This window comes from Onychomys torridus, chromosome X (assembly GCF_903995425.1).
Source record: "Onychomys torridus chromosome X, mOncTor1.1, whole genome shotgun sequence".
Classification (NCBI taxonomy): Eukaryota; Metazoa; Chordata; class Mammalia; order Rodentia; family Cricetidae; genus Onychomys; species Onychomys torridus.
In genome coordinates, this window is record NC_050466.1 from 50071894 (window position 1) to 50095958 (window position 24065).

Consider the following 24065-nt stretch of genomic DNA (forward strand, 5'->3'; position numbering starts at 1 on the left):
TTTAAAGAGAGTGAGTTCCTATTTCCTCATGCCTTATATACTTTTTTCTACCCAGACATCATTTCCTGGGATTAAAGGCATGTATGCTTCCCAGTACTGGGATTAAAAGTGTGTGCCTCCACTGCCTAGCTCTGTTTCCAGTATGGCCTTGAAGTTGGATCTCTGCCTCCTGAGTGATAGGATTAAAGAAATGTACCACCACTGCCCGACTTCTATGTCTAATCTAGTGGCTGTCTCTGTCCTCTGATCCTCAGGCAAGTTTATTAGGATACACAATATATCACCACATAACTATGTTTAAATAAATGAGTATTCATTTGTATTTTCAAGTTCCATGAAAACCAATATGTTCAATATATTCTCTCCCCTAGTTGTTTCCCTGCATTTTTCCTCATTGCTTTCATTTATTTGTATATATTCATCATGGCTATTTGAAAGTCTGTTTGATTACTCTAACATCTATAGTCCTATAAGTCTGTATTTTTGTAGTATAATTCATATACAATAAGATGAAAATATCTTTCACATTTGAGCTCTTTGGAGAAATGTATAGAATTGTATCAATATACAATTAGCCATCAATATATTTTTGTGAATGAAATATATGAACATTCTTATAGAAGTACTTTCACTTAATGCATTTTATTACATTATTCATTTCAATTGGTTATATATGTAAGAGAAGAATATCCAGATTAGGGTATTTATGTAAAGTGATATAATCACTTTGGAAAATGTTTGAACAATTTTTATAAAGTTAAAGTACATATTCCACAAGATACATGGATATTGTATCATTTCTTGTTCTTTATTCCAAGAGCATGGTGTTTTATTTTTATATTTAAGTCCATGAATAATTTTCAATTAATTCTCTCCAATGATATCTTTGTAATAAATCAAGTTTCCATATACAAGAGAATATTTTCAACTCACTGTAGTGTTTTATTTACTTATTTTTCTTTTTTATGCCAATACAACAGTGCCTTAATGACTATTGTATTTTAATTATTTTGCACCCTATGAAGCATGTCTCTCCATTCTGTTCTTTTTTTTTCTATTTTTTTTTTCAGAGCTGAGGACCAAACCCAGGGCCTTGTGCTTGCTAGGCAAGTGATCTACCACTGAGCTAAATCCCCAACCCCTCCATGCTGTTCTTATTCAAGAGGGTATTGGCTATTCTTGGTTCTTTGTCTTTAATTTTTAAATTAACATCTCAACTTGGAGGTTTTCTCATCAATGCAATTACTGTAAAGAATTCTGAATTAGTATGAGGCCAAGTTTAAACTATAAAAGAATAAATTCTCAACTGTCTCACTTATCTAGAGGGGTCTATGCTGGGACACTTTGCTCATCCTTGGTCTAGGGAGAAAGGGACTGGAGCTGCCTGGGCTGAGTCTACCAGGCTAAGCTGACTCCCCAGGGGAGACTTTGCCTTGGAGGAGGTGGGAGTGGGGAGTGGATTGGGGACAGGGCTGGGGGGTAGAAGGATGGGGGAATCCATGGCTGATATGTGAAATCAGGATAATTATAAAATAAAAATACTATGATAAAAAATAAATTCTCAATCAGTATGTTACACATAGCTCAGGCATAAAACCAAAATGTTTTGACATTACCTCTCTATTTTATGTGTAATTTCTTAATTTTTTCTAACATTGAGGTCACAACCATTCAATGGTATTGGATTTGTGGGAACTTTTTTGTCTTAATTTCTGATGTAAGATGTTGATGTAACAAGTTATCACATACCTAGTGGCTTAAAACACTACAAACCTATAATTACAGATCTAGGCACAATAAGCCTGAATTTAGTTTTACTAAGTTAAGGTTAAGCTTGATCAGAGCCCCACTCCCTCTGAAGGCTTCAGTGTAATAATAATAATCTATTGCCTTTTGCAGTTTTCATAGCTACATCAATTGCATTTCTTGGCTAGTGAGCCTTTTCTTCTTTCTATAAGACAACAACAGAACATCTTCCAATCTGGCCTGCTTCCTTTATCACAACACTTATTCTTCTGTAGTTAAATACCTGGCCAGTACAGAATAATATCTCCAGCTGGAAATCATCAACTTCATCACATCTGGAGATTCATTTTCACCATATATAATCATTTTTACACATCCCAGAAACTTGGACATGAATTTTTGGAGGATATTACTCAGTATCCACAGCTTTAGTTATAATCTTTTTTTGTTTGTTTGTTTGTTTTTGAGACAGGGTTTCCCTGTGTATCTTTGAGCCTTTCCTGGAATTCACTTGGCAGCCCAGGCTGGCCTCAAACTCACAGAGATATGCCTGGCTCTGCCTCCCGAGTGCTGGGATTAAAGGTGTGTGCCACCACCGCCTCGCTAGTTATAATCTTTAATAATGTTGAAGCTCAGCACCCTCTTTTATATTTTAAAATTCAGATACTTCTTTACTAAAACTAGTAACCCAGATAACTAGCCACTTTTTATTGAAAATTTTTTGATAAAATATATTCTGACATGGTTTTCTTCTAATAATATCCACTTTTAGCCATACCTGTAAAACTTCTGTTTCCTTTACTTCAGTAACATCTGGGTATATCACAGTAACCAACAAATAGCTTCCATCTGTGTTTTACAAACAATTTGCAGTGGCCCTTCAGCCCACATGAGTATTTCCTGCCACTAAATATTTCCCTCTTGACTTCTATAATGTTGTACCGTTCTCTACTGCTATTTCCTCTTGAACCTGACCCAATTGCTACTTCTCTTTAAAATACCATTTACTATTGATGTAAAAACACTGTACAACTTCAAGATATTGGCAGAAATGCCTTCTGTATGGGTATCTAGCATATTTGAGTGTATGCTTCACAATCTCTGTTTCCCCAGTGGTACAATAGCCTGAAGGAATTAATTTTTGTCCTCCAAAAACTCGCTGTGGGAAAAACAGGCAGAAAATGTTTTGAATGCTTTAAGTCTCTAAGGAAAACGAGGCCAATGATATGCAAACCTCTTCCTACATAAAAGTAACCTTATACTGAAGTAAATTTCTCTGATTCTACATAGTGCTTGAGGAACAATTTAAAGTGTATGCAGCCTTTACTGAATATCAGTGAATTCGTGCTCTCAAAAGGCTGGAACAGATGCAACAAGTCATAAATGTAAACAGAAAATTGTTCCTGGGGGTTGGAGAAATGTTTCAGCAGTTAAAAGCATTTGTTCCTCTTATAGAGGACTTGGATTCAGCTCCCATCACCCACATGTTAGATCTCAGCTATTTATATCTTTAGTTCTAGGTGGATCTTATATGCTCTTCTGATCTTATAGGCACCAGGCATGCACACAGTGTACTTACATACATACATACATGGAAACACTCATAAACATAAAATAAAATAAATTTTAAAATGAAAAAGGTACCTTAGAAAACCCAATCTACTTCTCTGTTTTTGGTTGGTTTTCCACCCTTGACTTTTTCTATTCTCTGCACTAAATTCATATATTTTTTTTTCACAGAAGACTCAATTTCTTCCTGGTTCCCAGGACAAAACGAGATAGGGAACATTTGAGTAATTGCACTGTTGCTTCAATTGCATCCCTGCTCCTTTGTTAAGAATTCATTTGCTTGAAATCCCAGCATCTGACAATGCCATTACCTCTACTGGGCTTGGATACCATCCTGTAACTGCAGCAGTGGTTCATTTCTCTACCTTTCTTACCTCTACTATGACTACGCAAATGCTTCTTCCCCATTCTCCATGAAGCAATACTTACCAAAGACAGTGCGGGCAGGGACAGATTCTCTATTAAGCCAGAAAGACACTTGTGACAGAATGACAGTCATGATACATGGCAAGTAGGTCTGGATGACAAAGTAGCCAATTTTTCTCTTCAGATGAAAGTGGGTTGTCATGACAACGTATTCTCCTGGACAGAGAATAAAATTAGGCAGAATGCAGCTATACAAACATTGTTAAAGCAACTTGGGCCTCAATTCTGTTCCCAGAGATTTTCAGTCTTACATTCAAATTAAGACATACTAATGCCTTCCAAACTCTTAAGCTCCTTAATAATTAAAATTATGCAATTGTATTTTGATGTGAAAGATACACTAAGAGTATACTATAACAAGTTGCTCATAGCAACTCAGACAAGTTTATTCAAATCATGTTTTTATTCAAGAAATGAGAAATAATATTTTTTATAAAGAAAGCACTTACTACAACTCATGTTATACTTTATTAAAACAATAAACCTTCACAATGGCCCTATGAAGTATGGACTCCTGTTGTCCTCATTTTACAGGTTAAGAAACTCAAACAAGAGGTTGAACACCTTGCACAGGTACCCAGTTATTCACTAGTAGTAACCAAATATTAAGCTCACATAGGTTATATCCATAGTGTTTTATTTTCAACACCATTCTTACATATTCTATAGACATTATTTGATTAGAAACAAAAGATCACATGAGGGCTGGAAAGAAGGATCAGTGATAATAATCATGCATAGGTTCCTGCAGAGGATCCAGTTTCAGTTTTTAGCACCCACATTAGGCAACACACAACCTCCTGAAATTCCAGCTCCATAACAGCTTATACTCTCCTTTGGCCTATATGAGCCCCATATGCATGTGATGACGGACAAGCACACACACACAAACATATGGATCTATAAATTGTTTTAAAGTTCACATAGCAGAATGTGACCTGACTTATATTAGCCCTTTCCCTTTAATAGAGCTGCTGATAAGAAGTAAAACAACAGTTCATAGCAATGATTACTCTGTTAATATCAATCATCAATCAGTAATTCTCAGGCTTCTGTATTTTTCAATAGCATTCAACATAGGTAAACCCTCCATTTTCCATGGATAGTAGAGGCAGAGAACAGCATGATGTACCCTCAATTCAAGCACTACTAAAGGTGGTTGGCCATTGGTAGAAGCTACAAACAGGAAAGGGACAGATTCTTCCTCACTGTCTCTAGATAGAAATAATCCTGGCAATGCTTTGACTTCAGATTCCCAAACTCAAAACCTGAGAGACAAGAAATTTAGCCTATTTTAAGTCTCCAAGGTGGTAATAACTTGTTATAGGAGTCTTGGGTTTCCCAACTATAGCTAGATATGTATTTGGCATAACAATTTGGGCATCTAACAGGAATTTTGACATTTTACTTTCTCTATCCCCGATTCTATTCCAAACTGATCGTACCAACAGATTATCCCATCTCAAAAACTAGTAGCTCTCAGTGTCTAAGCCCAAATTTAAAATATTCAAAATGTTTGGCATTGTGTTCTCCCCTTGTCTCTATCTTTGTTTTCATATATCTGACTTCCTTTTTCCTTCCTTTGAGAACATGAGGGAACTAGACAGTTGAGTGGGGGAGGGACAGAAAGGGACAACAATGAAAGAGATATCTTGATAGAAGAAGCCATTATAGGGTTAGGAAGAAACCTAGTGCTAGGGAAACTCTCAGAAACACACAAGGATGACTGTAGCAGTAGTGGAGAGGGTACTTGAACAGGCCTTCCCCTGTAATCAGATTGAGGACTACCTTGACTATCATCATAGAACCTTCATCCAGTGATTGATGGAAGCAGACATAGCTATCCACAGCTAACCATGGGGCCAAGCACCTGGAGTCCAGTGGAAGATAGGGAGGAGGGATTGTATGAGCGGGGGTGGGGGAGTGGGGGTGGGCGGTGGGGAAGGATGGGGAAATCCACAAAGACAGCTGACCCAAGCTAGAGGGAGCTCATACACTCTGGATGGACAGCTGGGGAACCTGCAGGGGACCAAACCAGGCCCACTGAATGTGGGTGACAGTTTTATGGCTTGGTCTGCTTATGAAACTCCTGCCAGTAGGACCAGGATTTATTCCTGATTCATGACCTGGCTTTTTGGAGCCCACTACATATTCAACATTTAGAAGGGAATTACTGCCACATTTATGTGAAGTAATAATATTTACATAGTTTTTAAATCAAAAGGAATGAAAGTATGTACATCAAAATATTCGCCTTCACTCATCTTATTTCTCTTTGCTACCAAATAATAACTAAAGTTATTACACACACACAGACACATAGTATGATAGCTAAAACTAGCTGGAAAATATGCATCTATTATTATTAAATAAGTTGATTCAGAAAGAGAATAGAGAGTACAAACAAAAGAGAAAAAGAAATTTAGGCATGGACCTAAGTTTATATGAATGTGGATTTAGTGCATGACAAACGCAATATATGAATGACATAAAACAACTATGAATCCCTAAGAAAGACAACAACAAGTTAAGAATCAGCAAATAGAGCAGCATAGAGCAGGCACAGTGAGCTACTGAGATATTTGCTTTTTCTGTCCAAAGAAAACAAGCCAGAACATGTTTCCCCAAAAGCCTTTGTAGGCTCTTTCTACAGGGAAATGACTAAATTGAAATGGATGGTGCCTAGCAGAGAAGAAATGCAACTCCAAAAAAAGACAATATATATTTTTTTTTTTTTGGTTTTTCGAGACAGGGTTTCCCTGTGTAGCTTTGTGCCTTTCCTGGAACTCACTTGGTAGCCCAGGCTGGCTTTGAACTCACAGAGATTCACCTGCCTCTGCCTCCTGAAGGCTGGGATTAAAGACGTGCGCCACCACCGCCCAGCCCAAAAGACACTATTTAATTTTTCCTCTGTGTGTGATTCTTGCCATGTTTACACTTCTAAAACCTATTTTAAAATCTTAATTATGAAGGGTTGGGGATTTAGCTCAGTGGTAGAGCGCTTGCCTACCAAGCGCAAGGCCCTGGGTTCGATCCTCAGCTCCAAAAAAAAAAAAAAAAAAAAAAAAACTTAATTATGAACAGAGAGCTATATTTGTTATAAGTCCTCTAACAAATTAATGCTCTCAAACTTCAGGAGGTCAGATACCTCAAATAGGATTTTAAAAATTCCATGCTTTCATTAGATACATTTTAGTGATATGCATAAAATAAAAATATACATATTTATGAGAAAACATATAATATTTTGATACATACACCATAGGCTAAGCTGCATTCTTTCTGCTAAATCTAGGGAAGAGGCTACTAGCATTTCTTGATTGGTAACCCTGCTTTTCTTCTCTCTGACTGGTTTTCTTGACCCCCTGTCCTTTATGAAGAAACTTTTGTGATTATGTTAGTCCTACCTGCATAATCCAAGATTATATCTTTATTTAAATTCCATATAATAAACCTTAATTTTACCTTCATAACCACCTTCTTCATAAACTAACATTCTCACAGATTCTGGGGTTAGGATGTGCCATCTTTAGTGTGCATTCTCACCATCAAAATAACTAAAAGTATCTTTTAATCTTCTAGAAAGAAATAAGACAAGGAAACAAGACAAACGAAGACAGCACATGAAACATAGGTGACTATTATACACAGTCAACAAGATATATTGAATCTGCCGGGGGAACAGAATGATAGTGGGTGAGTGAAGTGCACTATGCATTCATATACTTGACACAAAGGAATTCATGTTATATCACTAAAAGTAAAAACAGATAGCAGTATAAGCATATTATAAGCATGGAGGTAACTAAACCATAAGTGCGTAAGGCACTGAATTTTTCTGATCTTGATTTCTTTATCCAGATACTTGGACCAATATTGCTTACTTCACAGTATCTTTCAAGGTTAAAATGAGTTAATACATGTCCTTAATGTTGTGTCTGGCACATATTACATGCTCAACAATTAAACATTATTAATTTCATCACTATAAGAATTTTCAGTTGCACGAATTTGCTGAGACTACCACAACAAAGTTTCAGATATTGGATATGTTAAAACAAGACAATTGTATCACCTCAGAGGTTTGGAATGAATGTTTCAGTAGGGCCAGGCTCTGTTTAAAACTTTTAAGGGATTTTTTTTCCTTGCCTCTTACTAATCTCAACTTGTTGGCAGGCAAACTTTGACAGTTCTTTGCTTATGGAAACATCCACCTGATCATAGCCTTTGTGTTCATATAGTCTCTCATGTTCACTCTTTACTCTGTTCGAAGTTCCCCTCTTCATAAGAACACTAATTATATGACATTAGTGCAATGTGACCTCATCTTCAGTGATTACATTTATAATGACACTATCCCCAAATAAGGTCATATTCTGAGGTAATATAGTTAACAATTTGACATATTTTGGTGGTGGGAGGGGATAATTGAATTTATAATACCAATTAAGGAAAACTAGAGTGCTCATACAGGGTCAGTGGGAAAGGGAATTGTTTAAATTTTCAGAGCAGTAGTTCGTCGACATGTATTATTTTCAAAAATGTTCTGTCTGGATCATAGACAGATAATTACACTGTAGCAAATGCTGTCTGGAAAAGGAGGGTCTACACAAATATTGTTTATAGTATTAAACATAAGGCATAGTGGTAGACAACTGGTTAAGTGAGCTATGAGCTCTGTACAATATCATTACAAAAGAAACTATTATTTTGCTGAGTTCCACAGAAAAATACAAATAATTGCCAAGAATTCTCTAGCTTTGAAAGAGAGAATTTTATTATTTTGTTTTTATTTAAAGCAAACAAAACAAGTATTAATGCTTTTGTTGCCATTGTTAGTATATTGTTACTGAAATATATGTGCATTTTGCTTGGCTCCTGTATATCTAATGAATGAAAACTTCATAAAATTATAATATTAAAAGTAGATAAATATATACAACTGAATAATTGATATGCTTTAATACTGATACATTTTGGTGTACACCAAAATGTATCAGTATTAAAGTACTAATTAAACTTTAGAATTACTGAAGCATGCAAAGGGAATTCTCCTATATATCAACATGCAAAAATCAATTAATTAACATATCAAATATTTTAAGAAAAATTTTCTGTATCAAATCCTCCATTTGAACATGCAACTGTCTATCAGGGCAGAATGAGTGTACTTTCCTCCTCTGTACAGGTAAAAGGTAAATTTGAAATAGGTTTTAATTTATATGTAGGGCAAAGCTGAGAGCCCTTTTGAAAAAAATGTATTTCATTTTCAGAGAAATATGCAACAGATTAATGTGGAGGAAGTCCCATTGAATATGACTAGTTATCAAGAAAAAGCAAATATTCAATGAATTTTCTGCAAAGGGATGCCAACTACGATGAAAGGAGAACTGACTTCTAGGGAAAGAAGACACACAAGACTGTTAGGTGCATAACTGACTGTGTTGTCAAAGCCTACAGTGATGCAAGGTCACTTGAAATGTAAAGGTCATCTGAATAATTTTGGTTTCTATGAAGATCCATTGACAATAAAAATTATGGCCCAAGTCTGTTAATAAAAGTAGCCAAATTATGTAAGTATAAAAGAAAAAATTCTATTTTAGATTTTTTTTAATTTTTATTTCTGTGTTTGTGTATGTCTGCCTATCTCCCTTTCCCTCTCCCTAGCACATATTTCTCAGGGGTGTGTTTGTGTGTGTGTGTGTGTGTGTGTGTGTGTTTATGTGTATATGTATGTGTGTATATGCACCCATGCTTGTGGATGCTGTATGGATCAGAAGATGGTGTCAAATCACCTGCAACTGGAGTTACAGGGTTATAAGCTACTGTATATTTATTGGTAATTGAACCCAGGTCCTTTGTAAGACCAGCCAGTACTCTTAATTACTGAGGTATCTCTTCAGTCTCTTAGTGAATTTTTTCTAGGTAGACAATTAAAGAGTTAAGCTGTAACTCTAATTTTGGTGGACTGGTTTTAGGAGTCCCTGTTAATGCAAAATATCCAAATTTTCTAGTCTCTTGCATGAAATTGCATAATATGTGTATAAAACCCATGTTCACCTATACTATCCTTTAAAACTAAAATATCACATACAAGTAATTCTTATACTATATTGTATAGAGAATGACAAAGAAACTTCTACAAATATTTAGTACATAAAACAAAATTTCATTCTTCACTTGTGAATCGGCAGATACAGAGCCCACAGGTTGGTTGTATCCAAATTTCCTCTATTGGCTTTTCCATGCATTTTTAATGTTCTCATTATAAACATGTATTTTCCATGTGATAAAACTGAAACAGTGATTTAAACTGTGAAATGAGATCTTGGGCTGCTTGGATAATCAGTAAGATTGATTTTCAAATTTGATGCTAAGTAGGTGTTTCAAAAGAGGTCCAGGACAGGGAACACAACTAACTGGTGTAGAGTATACTCCTGAGGATAGGAAATCCACAGCCTTGAGCAAAAGCATTTCTAATATTCTATAATCTCCTCTGGTTCTAAAGTGAAGAACAGACAAGATGGCATGCAATAACACCATGAAGTCATAGCCAAATAATGTCCAAATAATGAAAGAATGTCTGGGTGCCAAATTTCATCAGTAATTGTGGACTCACAGAGATTGGTGTTTGAAAAGTAATGCTGAACACCTCTACACTTAATAGCACAAACTATTATTATATGACATGTGGGACCTAGCATCTATTCCATTTTCTTTTTGTGGTATTTTTTTTATTTCAAGTAAATTTCCATTTTGATTGTATCCCTAGAATCAGGTAGTATACAAATAGACAAATTGCATACTACAGAACAAGTCTCTCAGAAAGTATTTATTTATCCAAAAATACGCTATTGAGAAGACTTCATATGTTTTGTTAAGAAACGTTTTCTCTGAGGTGGATGATATAGTGAAGAAACTAATTTGCTGACTACTCTCGAACCTCTAGTAGGGCTAACAACTTGCTGCCTCAGCACTAATGAACCCTTTCTGATTTAAGCTCAGTGACCTCATCACTACGTCCTTTCTAATTTCTATCACACTCCCTTTACCTTCTGCCCCACTCCTTACAGGTATCAGAGCACTGGGCTTCAGAGGGACTTAAAAGTTTACTGCTTGGATTCACAGTTTGATTCTGACACTGATTAACAAAATGGAACAAATGATTGAATTCCTTCAATTTCATCACTGTAATAGTATTCAAAATTGTTTTAAATATTAAATAAGTTATGAATACAATATTGGCATATGGTACATATTACATAGAAGTTTAATCAATAAATAAGTAAATACCTGTACTAGACCGGATTATCTCTGTCCCAACAACATGGCCAAGCAAGTCATACTGATTCAGGCGAGAGCCATCCTGTGCTACTTCCACAGATTTGTTCTTCCCAAGAGTCCAAGAATAAATCACTTCAGCTTTAGTATAGGCATCTATGGCAGAATTGGGTGAAAACGAAGTTTAAGGGAAAAAAATGATTTCCTATCATGCTAAATATGTATGTGATTTAATAATATTTAACTTAGTACAGCTTTCATCCACGAAGCTTTCTAGATACATGCATGTCTCTCACATAAAACCACCATTCAATTCATCCATCCACTCCTCTAATAACTACTCAGTAAATATTTAGTATAATGTGTATAACATTCACAAAATAAAACTACATATTTTGTACCTTTAATGACTGACACCTTTCCTTTCCTTGGAGAAAAGAATGTGTGGAGATGTGGAAGAATAACTAAACTATCACCTCATTTACAAATGTCAAACTCAAAGGAGACAGGAGCTGGAGACATACCTGAAGTGAGTGAATCAGGCAGGTAATAAAAAATAAATTGCCAAGAATATAATAAAATTTTCTTCAATTAATGATGAGATGAGCATATGAGATTAGGACAAAAATTCAAACTAATGATATTTTAAGTTTAAAATAAAAATTAAATTAAAATAGCAATAATTAATGATTACAGATTCTTTCATAGCTTATTTATTACCACTTTAATATGCAAACCAGAAATCTCACATGTTTTCTATTTTTTATTATATTTGTGTTTTAATTTTACATATCTGCCATGGGTTTCCCTGTCCTCCCCCTTCCTGTTCCCAACCCCCACCTTCCACCCAGCCCCTCCCCTCCATTCCCATCTCCTCCAGGGCCAAGACTCCCCTGGGGATTCAACTCAGCCTGTTAGATTCAGTACAGGCAGGTCCAGTCCCCTCCTTCCAGGCTGAGCAAAGTGTCCCCTCATATGCCCCAGGTTCCAAACAGCCAGCTCATGCACTAAGGACAGGTCTGGGTCATACCGCCTGGGTGCCTCCCAAACAGTTCAAACTATTCAATTGGCTCACTTATCCAGAGGGCCTGATCCAGTTGGGGGCTCCACAGCTTTTGGTTCATAATTCATGTGTTTCCATTAGTTTGGCTATTTGTCCCTGTGCTTTTTCCAATCTTGGTCTCAACAATTCACACTCTTACAATCCCTCCTCTTTCTCGACAATTGGACTCCTGGAGCTCCAGCTGGGGCCTGGCCGAGGATCTCTGCATCCACTTCCATCAGTTATTGGACGAGAGTTCCAGCACGACTGTTAGGGTGTTTGGCCATGTGATCACCAGACTAGGTCAGATCAGGCTTTCTCTTGACCATTGCCAGTAGTCTATAGTGGATGTATCATTGTGGATTTCTTGGGACCTCTCTAGCACTTTGCTTCTTCCTGTTCTCATGTGTTCTTCATTACTCTTGGCCTGCACATTGGTCCCAGCCCTGGGACCCCAGCTCCCATCCAGCCAGCACTCCCATCTGGACCAGAGCTCCCATCTGGCCCAGTGCTTCCATCTGGACCAGAGAGAGGCTTCCTAAATCTGTCAGCTCTGTCTGCACCAAGTGCACTGATAAGACCAAGAATGAATCCACAAGGAGATGGGCAGACATCTAGGCAGAAGTACATACAACAAAATAAAGAGCAATACAGCATCACCAGAATGTAGCGCTCCTCCAACAGCTAGACCTAAACATCACAGAATGGAAGAAGCAGAAGAAAACAACCTTATAAATAACATCATGACGAGGCTAGAGCTTTATATAGAATAAATCAAAAATAAAGTAGAGGAAGAGACAAACAAAAATGGGAAGAATGCTATATAAAAAAAAACTAGAGGAAAGGACAAATAAAGCAAAAGAAAACAATAAGTCCCTGAAAGAAAATCATGAAAAAGCAATGAAACAGATGAGGGAAATAGTCCAAGATCTGAAAAGGGAAATAGAAAAAATGAAGAAGACACAAGCAGAAGGAATGCTGGAAATAGAAAATCTGAGTAAATTAACAAGAACTTCAGAGGCAAGTATAACCAATAGAATGCAAGAGATGAAAGAGAGGATCTCTGCTGTTGAAGATACAGTAGAAGAAATAGATTCATCAGTCAAAGGAAACACTAAAGCAAACAATGTCATGACCCAAAATGTCCAAGAAATTTGGGACACCATGAATAGACCAAACCTACAAATAATAGGAATAGAGGAAGGAGAATACCAACTCAAAGCCACAGAAAATATATTCAACAAATTCATAGAAGAAAACTTTCCCAACTTAAAGAAGGAAACGCCTATGAAGATACAAGAAGCCTATAGAACACCAAACAGACTAGACCCCCCAAAAGTCCCCTTGCAACATAATAATTAAACAACTAAATGTGCAGAATAAAGAAAGAATATTAAGGGCAGCAAAGGGAAAAGGCCAAGTGACTTATAAAGGCAAACCCATTAGAATAACACCCGATTTCTCAATGGAGACTTTGAAAGCCAGAAGGACCTGGACTGATATAATGCAGACACTAAGAGACCATGGATACCAGCCTAGACTAATCTACCCAGCAAAACTTTCAATCATCATAGATGGAGTGAACAAGACATTCCAAGACAAAGCCAGATTTAAACAATACTTATCCACAAACCCAGCCCTACCGAAAGCACTAGAAAGAAAATTCCAACCTAAGGAAGGCAGATACACCCATGAAAACACAGGTAATAGATAACACCAAAGCAGCAAACCCCAAAGAAGAGAACTACAGGCACACTACCACCAAAAAAATAAAAATAATAACAGGAATGAATAATCACTGGTCATTAATATCCATCAATATCAGTGGAATTAATTCACCTATAAAAAGAAACAGACCAACAGAATGGATATGAAAACAGGACCCATCTTTCTGCAGCATAAAAGAAACACACCTCAAATACAAAGATAGACACTACCTAAGAATAAAAGGCTGGGAAAAGACTTTCCAATCAAATGGTCTTAAGAAACAAGCATGTATAGCCATCCTAATATCCAGCAAAATAGACTTCAACCTAAAATCAATCAAAAGAGATCAAGAAGGACATTACATACTCATTGCAGGAAAGATCCACCAAGATGAAGTTTTAATTCTGAACATTTATGCCCCAAACACAAGGGCACCCACATATGTAAAAGAAACATTACTAAAGCTTAAATCACATATAAAACCCCACACATTAATAGTGGGAGACTTCAACACCCCACTTTCACCTCTGGACAGATCTGCTGAATTGAAACTTAACAGAGACATAATGGACTTAACTGATGTTATGACTCAAATGGACTTAATCGGTATCTACAGAACATTCCACCCAAACAAAAAAGAATATACCTTCTTCTCAGCACCCCATGGAACCTCCTCTAAAATCGACCACATACTTGACCATTGAGCTATCTCATCAGCTTCAGTAGATATTTTCATATATTGGTAATATATTACATATTTTGATGCCTAGAATTTCCCAGTATCCACACTTTGTACATGTTCTGAATTACAAAACTTGTTGAACTTTACCTTACTTTTTGCAATTTAGATCTTAATTTTACATCTTTCTTATGCACTAACACCTCACCCCTATTATCAGTGGTTTCTCTTTCCAAAAATTCAGTTATTTTTGGTCAATGCATTCCAAAAATATTGGTGCAAAATTCCAGAAATAAAAAAGTCCATGAAAGTTAAGTCAAATGCCCTTTGAAGTAATATAATGGACTCCTTTGCTATTGTATTCCTTCCTACTGGGGATATGAATTTTTGTCTATCTAGCATATGCATACTATACATGCTACCAATCTATTAATCACTTAGTAGTTTTCTTTGTTATCAGATCAATTGTTCTAGTATCATAATGCTTGTTCTAGTATCATAATGCATGGAACAAGCTATCATTCACCTCATATCATGTCATTGTGTTATCACTTCACATCATCACAAGAAGCAGGTGAATAAGTACAATAAATAAATTCAATTGTTCTATTAGTGGTTATCCTTACTAATCTGCTACTGTGTATAAGTTAAAAAGTTAACTTCTCCTTGGATATTTATATATAGGGAAAAACTATACACACACAATTGCACAGATTACAATATTTTAATTATAGTTGCCTTTAATACACTACACAATTTTAATATCTGAAGCTTAATTACTTAAAAATATTTTGTGCACATATCTAAAATAATTTCCATTTCTACAAGGAGATGAAAACCCTCCAATATATTTTGAAGCACAGCTGCCTCAGTCTATCTTTTAATTCTCAAACCCTGAAAGATATAAATATAAGAATTATTTCAATTGTATCTTAAGGAAGTTATTAATAGGAATTTATATTAAACCCTATATTCAGAGTGATTATGAGGAATGTGAGAGCCCATATAAACCATGTATAAGAACTAGTCACCACAGAGCCTCAGCTGGTTGTAAGATTTGAGCCTAGTGTTATCAGATCATTAATTTCATAAAGCAGTAATAAATATTGGAACTTAGACTTTAGCAGCTGGGTTAGCAGGCAGCGAGCTCCTGAAATGTTCTTTTCTCCTGTCATGCTACCTCCACCCCACTAATGCAGGAGTTCAAGGTGTGTACATCTATGCTTTGATATTTGTGTGGATACTGGGGATCCAAGGTTGGGTTTTTATGCTTGTACTGCAAGCACTTTACTCACTGAACTACCTTCCCAGCCTTTGGTATACAATTTTTTTTTAAAGCTATAAATACTGAATGGATCAAATATGTTATATCTACAGCTCCGATTTGAAACCCTTCAGGAGACTTCTATAGATGATGGTGGTTTGTTGTGATTCAGCTTTGGAAAAAAAAATCTTATGTTGGTTATGACATATATAGTATTCCAGTTGTAGCTCTTTAAAATATTGTTACTGTAGAGAGGGAATATTTCTTACAAATCTATAGTAATAGTTTATTTGTACTGAAATGTGATTTTATTTGTATGTTAATAAAGTTGCCTTGGGGTCAGAGCAAGCCATAACAGAAGCTGGGCGGTGGTGGTGGTGCACGCCTTTAATCACAGCACTTGGTAGGCAGAGCCAGACAGATCTCTGTGTGTTCAAAGATACAGCCAGCATGGCGACACATGCTTTTAATCTCAATACCAACCATAGAAGACCTGGAGGTCTATATAAACAGGCAGTGAAGAGGAGGTCATGTGGTTGGGTTTACAACCAATGAGAAGGCAGAACAGAAAGTCTATAAAAAAGAGAAAAACACAGGAAGTAGCTCTCTTGCAGAGAGGAAAGACAGAGCAAACAGTGAAGGGTAAGATTTTCAGCTCTCAGCTATTGCTCTGACCTCTTGGCTTTTAACTCTTCAATTGGCTCTGTATTTCTTATTTATTGCCCTTTGAACAGACAACATTAGGACTACTGAATAGGAAAATGTGAAGATACAAGCAGGTGTGTCTCTGTTTAGGAATAGGTGTACTCTAAGCATATGTACCAAATAGAGAAGGAACTAGAGAAAAATACAGAAAAAATAGTTTTAACCATGTAACTTTTTTTTTTGTTTTTCGAGACAGGGTTTCTCTGTGTAGTTTTGCACCTTTCCTGGAACTCACTTTGGAGACCAAGCTGGCCTCGAACTCACAGAGATCTGCCTGGCTCTGCCTCCCAAGTGCTGGGATTAAAGGCATGTGCCACCACTGCCTGGTGTAACTTTTTTTAAGTGAAAGGTAGGTGATAGAAGATATTTTTAACCCTAAGAAAGGAAATACATTTCTTAGTAGATTTCTTAATTTAAACTGACTTGTAGAATAGACTACAGTGAATATTAACTCCCAAATTCCAACTAAATCTTGAAGCTTGACTCTATACTAGTAAATAAAGTTAATATGGCATTGTTTTTGTTGTTGTTTGTTTGTTTTCTCATATGTAGAATCTAGTGGGGAAAATAACATGAAAACAAAAAAGGAGAACTACTATAGAGACAGGAGAATGGAAATGTGGAAGGCAAATCAGAAAGGAAGTAAGTATAATTAAAGTACATTGTATGTGTATAAAGAACTGTCAGGATATATCCCTTTACTTTGTACAATTACTATACTGTAGAGAGCTGCATGCAGCTGCACCTTAAAGATGGCGCTGGCTTCCGCCCTCCGCCCTCCAGGTGGCGAGTGCTTGAAGTGGTAAACAAATCCTTATTTGGCTGTGGCTGGAATCGAGTGTTGCTTGCGTTTGCATGGACCAATGGACAGCGCCCACGTGGCTGCTGAGGGTTGGCAGCCCATGCCTACTTAAGGGCTGGGAGAGGCTCGCCCGGAGAGACATCGCTTGTAACAAGGTCCTGAATAAACTGCTTAAAGAAGAGCTCCGGTGTTGCGTCATCCTTGCTGGTCGAGGCGGGTGCGACACTATACACTAGTAAAAAGCCAGATGTTGTAGCCCTCATTAGGGAGACTGCTATTTTTTGAAGGAGATAAAGGGAGTTAGTTGTAATGTAATTCTGACAACTTAGTGCAGGGAAAATAAGTTTTAACTGAAACTAGAAGTGAACACTAAATTTATTTATTTATGTATTTATGTATTTATTTATTTATTTATTAAAAACGATACTCTTCACATTACTGTGAGCATTTTGTTGATTTCTGGAAGTTGTTTAAAGTTTCTTTTGACATCTTTAAAAATTTATTGCTCTTATTTTTGAAATTATAATTTCATCATTTCACTCTTCCCTTTCCTCCCACCAAATTATTCCATATACCCCTCTTTACTTTCAAATTCAAGACCCCATTTTCCATTAATTGTTGTCATATAAATATACTTATCTACTTCTTACTCTATGTAATGTTACACATTTGAATGTTTTCAGGGATGGTCATTTATATTGGACAACTAATAGATTCACTCTTCTATGGAGAGGACTGTTTCCCCGTAGTTCTTTGTGTAGGGTTGAGACTTTATAGGCTTTTCCCTGTCCACTTCGTCATGTCCATTGATGTTGTCCTTGTTCAGCTCATATTTAGGCAGAAGTGTGGAGCTCACTTCCACTGGATGATACATCTACAAAACAACTTCTGCTCCTAAGGCTCAGGGTACACTGTGGAAGAAGGGGCAAAAAGAGTATAGGAGCCACATAATTGGGAAGTTTTTGTGAGACTGTGTCTCCTAGTAATTCAGAAGCTACACTCTTCTGACAATTTAGAAAATCTTATCACTGCTTTCATGAAGGAGACCTGGAAGCAAAGTTTGCCAGAAGAAACTTTCAACAAATGTTTTTGTCAGCAGTGACATTTCAGGTATTAACTATGCTATGGTGATATATTCTTTGTGTACCCTAATAAACTTTCCTGAGGATCAGAGGACAGAACCAGCCACTAGATTAGAAACAGAGCCAGACAGTGGTGGCACATCCCTTTAATCCAGAGCAAAGGCATGAGATCTCAAGTGCTGGGATTAAAGGTGTGTGCCACCACTGCCTGACCTCTATGTCTAATCTAGTGGCTAGCTCTGTCTTCCAATCCTCAGGCAAGTTTATTAGGATACACAGTACACCACTACACTGCACACAATGATTTAAGAGTGTGTATCATTCATTCCTTCTTGATGTGCTCAATTTTCTTTCCAGGATAATGTTCCTTAATTTCACCTGCCATATCCTTAGTATTTATTGTAGTAATGTCTTTTCTTTAGCCTCTCCAATCTTGATCCTATTCTTGTCTTTATTTACAGTTATTACTTTACTAAGCCCACCATACCATCTGGACAGACAACAACTAAATTAAACTTCCACTCTGGATATTTCAGAGAAATTAGAAATGAGCAAAGTTTTAAATATGTGTTTTCTTATCAAAATTATATCTTAGCAATAGATACAGTTATTTTTAATTTGAAGAAACCAATGGTGTAAAATCAAAAAGAAGAGAGAAGAAACTGACACACTGAGTCAAAAGTTTTGAAATTTTCAGGAATATTTCAGAGTTAAGTGGTCACAATCTGTCTTAGCTAGTGTTTCCATTGCTGCAATGAAATACTATGACCTAAAAGCAAGTTAGGGAGGAAAGGATTTATTTAGCTTATACTTCCACATTGCTGTTCATCACCAAAGGAAGTCAGGACAGGAACTCAAACAGGGCAGAAACATGGAGGCAGGACCTGGTGCAGAGGCCATGAGGGAGTGCTGCTCACTGGCTTGCTCATCATGGCTCACTCAGCCTGCTTTCTTATAGCATCCAGGAGCTATAGGGATGGAACTGCCCACAATGGGCTGGGCTCTCCCCCATAAATAATTAAAGAATTGCCTTACAGCAAGATCTTTTGGAGAAATTTTCTCAATTGGGGTTCCCTCCTTCCAGATAACTCTAACTTGTGTCAAGTTGACCTAAGACTAGCTAGCACAGAATCTGAATGTTTGTGCTGTACCTTTAGTACTATATGCTGCTAGTGGCAAATTGTTCTTCAAAATTTTATATATATTATATATATATATGTGTGTGTGTGTGTGTGTGTGTGTGTGTGTGTGTGTGTGTGTGTGTGTAGTTGTGATAGTTACCTTAAACTGAACTTCATACAACGTAGAATAATACATTTACATTGGGCTGGTCTGAGGGTATATGTGTTGGTTAATTTTCTGTCAATTTGACATAAGCTAGAGTTATTTGGGAAGAGGAAATCTCAAATGAGAAAATGCCTCTATCATATTGGCCTGAGGCAAGTCTATTGAGTATTTTCTTGATTATGATTAATGTAGGAGGGCCCAGCTTACTATGGGTGGTGCTGCCCCAGGCAAGTGGCCCTGGGTTGTATAAGAAAAGTAGCTGAGGAAGCCAGGAGGATCAAGCCAGTAAGAAGTATCCCTCCATGATCTCTCTTTCATTCAATTCCTGCCTCTAGGTTTCTGCTTGAGTTCCTAACTTAATATCCTTCAATGATAGACTGTGATCATAAACCAAATAAACTCTTTCCTCACCAAGTTGCTTTGGTTCAGAATGTTGTTAATCACAGCAGTAGAAAGCAAACTAAGGCAACTTGTCTTTTGGGGACTGACTTAATTGACATGAGAACATCCAGCGCATTGTGGATGGCACCATTCCCTAGGCAGTGTTTCTAGGACTGTATTAATAGAGGAACTGGGCTTGGCACAAGCAAATAAGTCATCATACATCATACGTGCATTAATTTCTCTGTGCTTTTGACTATGAATGCGATGCGACTAGCTGACTGAAGTTCCTGAGTTGGCCTTCTCACAAGGATACACTATAACATGGAATTGTAAGCTGAATCAAACCATTTTCTATCCTAAGTTGTTTTTGTCAGGGTAATTTATCACAGCAACTAAAATGAAATTAGAACAGTAGTAAATTATATCCAAACACTGAGGGTATTCTCCCAAAAGATAACAGATTTTGCAAGTAAAACTAGAAATTTCGTACTGTGACTCTAGTTCTATTTAAAATTCATATCATTTGTAACATCTAACATGTGAATCCTATACTATATTAATCCAAATTAGTAGGATTAATCCTAATCATATGTTAGTATCAGGAATTTGGAAATGGTATCAAGAGCAATTATACATCAGTTACTGAGGGCTTCTACCACAGATTAATGTTCCCTGTTTTTGCATATAACAGGAATAGAAGCATACGGCAGGTGTGCTTAGATACATGGCTTTTCTCTGTAAGTTATCTGTGATGTTATTTAACTTGTTGAGCATAATTGCCATAATATTATTGTATTTTGGTGTGAGTGTATCTAACATTTTTAACTCATTCTGATGGCCTGGAGGTAGCTTCCAGTATGAATATATTACACCTAGTTGTGCTATAGCTGTTATATGAATATTGATAAACATTTATATACAGATGGCAAGAAATGCAAAGTTTTCATATGTATATGTTCAGTATTATGAGGTATGACCAATTTCCCCCAAATTTGCTACAAATCTATATACTTATCATAACTCAGGACAGTATGGATTTGCTCTAAAACTTCACCCATGTGTGGAATTTCCTGCGTTTTTCATAATACTTACTTTATTGAATGTATAGTAGAACACTTTAGATTTGAATCTTTGTTTCTTTGCTAAAGTAAGTATCAGCTACTCAGTAAGTCCTTATGTGAGAGAGAAACAAAGAAATCCTAAGGTTTTTTTATTTGCTTCCTCTAGAGAGTCTTATGCATTTGAACATTTTTGTCATAAAACAAATTATATGTACCACAAATGTTTTTCCCATCCTATGAAAAGCTTTCTTAGTATCTTTTTGTTTTTCTTTTTTCCCCTTTGTTTGTTTATTTATTTTTGTTTAGACAGAATATTACTTTATAACTCAGGCATCCTGGAACTCACTATGCGTCACAGACTGGCCTCAAACTCACATCAGTCCTTTTGCCTCAGATTCTTGAGTGCTAAAGTTATAAGCCTGCACCATCACACTCTGCCCTTCCCACCCTGCCTTATTGTTCTCTTAATGCTATTTTGATTAAGTAGAAATCCTTAATATTTAGTATATCCTAGGTATCTTCTCAGTTTCAGTCTATGCCAGTGTTCAATTGATCTCTACCTTCTCCAATTCATGAGGATATTCTCCTATATTTTCATCTAAAAGTTCTGGGTTTTAAATGTGTTTTTAATTGAAATAAAATTACATTGCTTTCCTCCTCCAGCCCCTCCCCAGATAGTCTTCCTCGATGCCCTTTCAAACACCCCCCTCAAATCCCTCTTATGTCTCTCCTCAGGTTGATAGCCTCTTTTTCTTAGATTTTCAATCCATCTGGAATATATATAAAACATCCAACATCTCCCTCCTTGTCTCGTTAATTCTGCACTATTTTTTATCTTTGTAACAATAATATCTTGTCTAAATTACTATAGCTTCAAGTAGGTTTGATATCATTGTGAGTTCTGTGGATTTATTCTTATTCAAGACTCTTAAGTTTTCTTAGCATCTTAATATTTCTATATAAACTTTAAAATCAGCATTGTTTTCTTTATATTTATCTGTATGCATCTTGAGACTTTGAATTAATAATTTTCATCAGTTTTAAAAGTTCCTTTTTCTTTTGTGAAATATACATGTATGAAATTTTCACAGTATATTTTTAGTTACACATAATAATTTCTTCACCATTCTCGATGTGTTTATTCTTTTCTGATTTTTCTTTCTGTTCTACTATTTCTCTATTTTCTGTTGCCTATTCTTTAGCTATCTAATCCTGTCTTCTGTTTTATCTATCCATGAACTATGAATTTCAGTTGTACTTTTCTGTAAATATTTTCCAATTTATTTTTATTTAAAGATGTCAAATTTCTGTTCAAAATATCTTTTATCTGTTTAATTCATATTTATCTCTTATGTCTTAAAGACAGTACCCACATGTGTTATATGTATTTGTCTGTGTTTTTTATGTGTGCATGCATATGAGTGCATATGGAAGTCAGAGGTTAACATTGTGTGCCTCAGTCATGTGACACATTATTATTAATTTTAATTAGGGTTTCCAATTGAACTTGCAACTCACCAACTGGCCTATACTGGCTGATTAGAGAGCTCCAGGGATCCACTTGTCTCCCACGCAATCCCTCTCTGCTGTGTGTGCAACAACACATTGCCATGAAAATTTTAAATTCCTTGTCCCTAAACTCTGATATTAGGATTAGGTTCACCTATATGTCTCTGTGTACACTGTGATTTTGCTTTTAGATCTTGTTTTTAGAACATAACTTAATACCCATTGATATCTAATAATTTAGTTTTATTTAATTTCAAACATGGTTCATAAAGCCTTAGAGCTTCTTGGTGGAAGCCATATTTCTAACATAGAGAGTTCATTCTTCTCTGCCTGTGCAGACTGTGTGCAAGACTTTCCAACTTATTTCCCTAAAGGATTAAGATGGATTACATCTTTAGTTGAATTTAATGTGTTTTTACTCTTCCGTTATAGTTAGTACATAGTCCTTTAAGTTTTAAAGCTGATAGCTTGATGAGTTCTCTCCTCATCTTCTTACATTCATTTCTTACCCCACTTCCCTCCTCCTCCCCATTCTACTCCTCTTTTTAGCATAGAGAAACTATAGAAAAGACAATGTTTTTTGTTTTTTGTTTTTTTAAAGTTGTTCCTATTAGGTTTTTATTTCATTCTTTCTTCATAGGGATGAATGTAGACCAAGCTGTGAATCATAGTAAGAACTAGCAAACATTCCCAGGGATGGAGAAACCATAGGAACAAGTTAATCTATAAGAAGGCCTTTCCTTTCTTCAGAAATAACTCTCCATTAGATCATGGGCCTGTCTATTTAAGATGCTTTGCACCTTAAGAGATTAGATGCTCAGCCTGGAGCAATCTAACCATCCATCTCCTGCTCTGGTTTCTGGTCCTACAGAGGTAATAGACAAATAGGTTTTCTTTCTTATTTCTGCTTCTCTTGTCTCAGGAAACAACTTTGACACTTTCTCAACACTGACTTTGAATAATGGTGAGGCTGCCTAACTACCTCCTGGCTATTATGTTTGTCCCTGCCTTTTCCCCTGTGGGTCCTTTACACCCCTGCCACTCTATCCATGGTGCCTATCTCTCTTACTCTTTCAATTTAAGCTATCTATTATACTCTTTTTTATTTTAAGCTTAATGAAGTTCCTTTCTAGATTTTCAAGGGAAGTTTCTCTTTCCTTTTTGGACCCTGTTGTGTTGCCTATGATGTATGTTCTATTTCTTCTAATTGCTCTTACAACTCAAGTGTTGATCATGGATCTCACATCTCTTCTAATAAGGTTCATTTCTGAAGGGTAATTTCAAGTCAGCTCCCTTCTCAAACCTGCTGCTCTCATTTCTAACACTACTTGTCTCATTTGACAGAAAATTCATTAGGATTGCTGTCTCTTAGTTACCTTTGAGTTTTCCCTCTACTACACAACTAATTCTTATCAGGGGATCTTGCTATAATAGGTCTTTTCATAGCATAGACACTTCTCATCACCTTTAGTACTATCACAGGTAACTTGAGCCATGATCACTGGGAAGATTTCAATAACC

The 24065-nt window shown here is 36.3% G+C and overlaps 1 protein-coding gene across 2 annotated transcripts in view; it reads right to left on the bottom strand.

Moving 5' to 3' along the window:
- The window catches only part of Gabra3 (gamma-aminobutyric acid type A receptor subunit alpha3), a 250595-nt gene that overhangs the window by 20109 nt on the left and 206421 nt on the right, over positions 1 to 24065 (bottom strand). For both annotated transcript variants that reach the window (XM_036174563.1, XM_036174562.1), the window contains 2 exons: positions 11035 to 11178; positions 3745 to 3897 (listed from right to left, as the gene is read on the bottom strand). In XM_036174563.1, coding sequence (XP_036030456.1) covers positions 3745 to 3897; positions 11035 to 11178 — 297 coding nt within the window. The remainder of the gene's footprint in view (positions 1 to 3744; positions 3898 to 11034; positions 11179 to 24065) is intronic.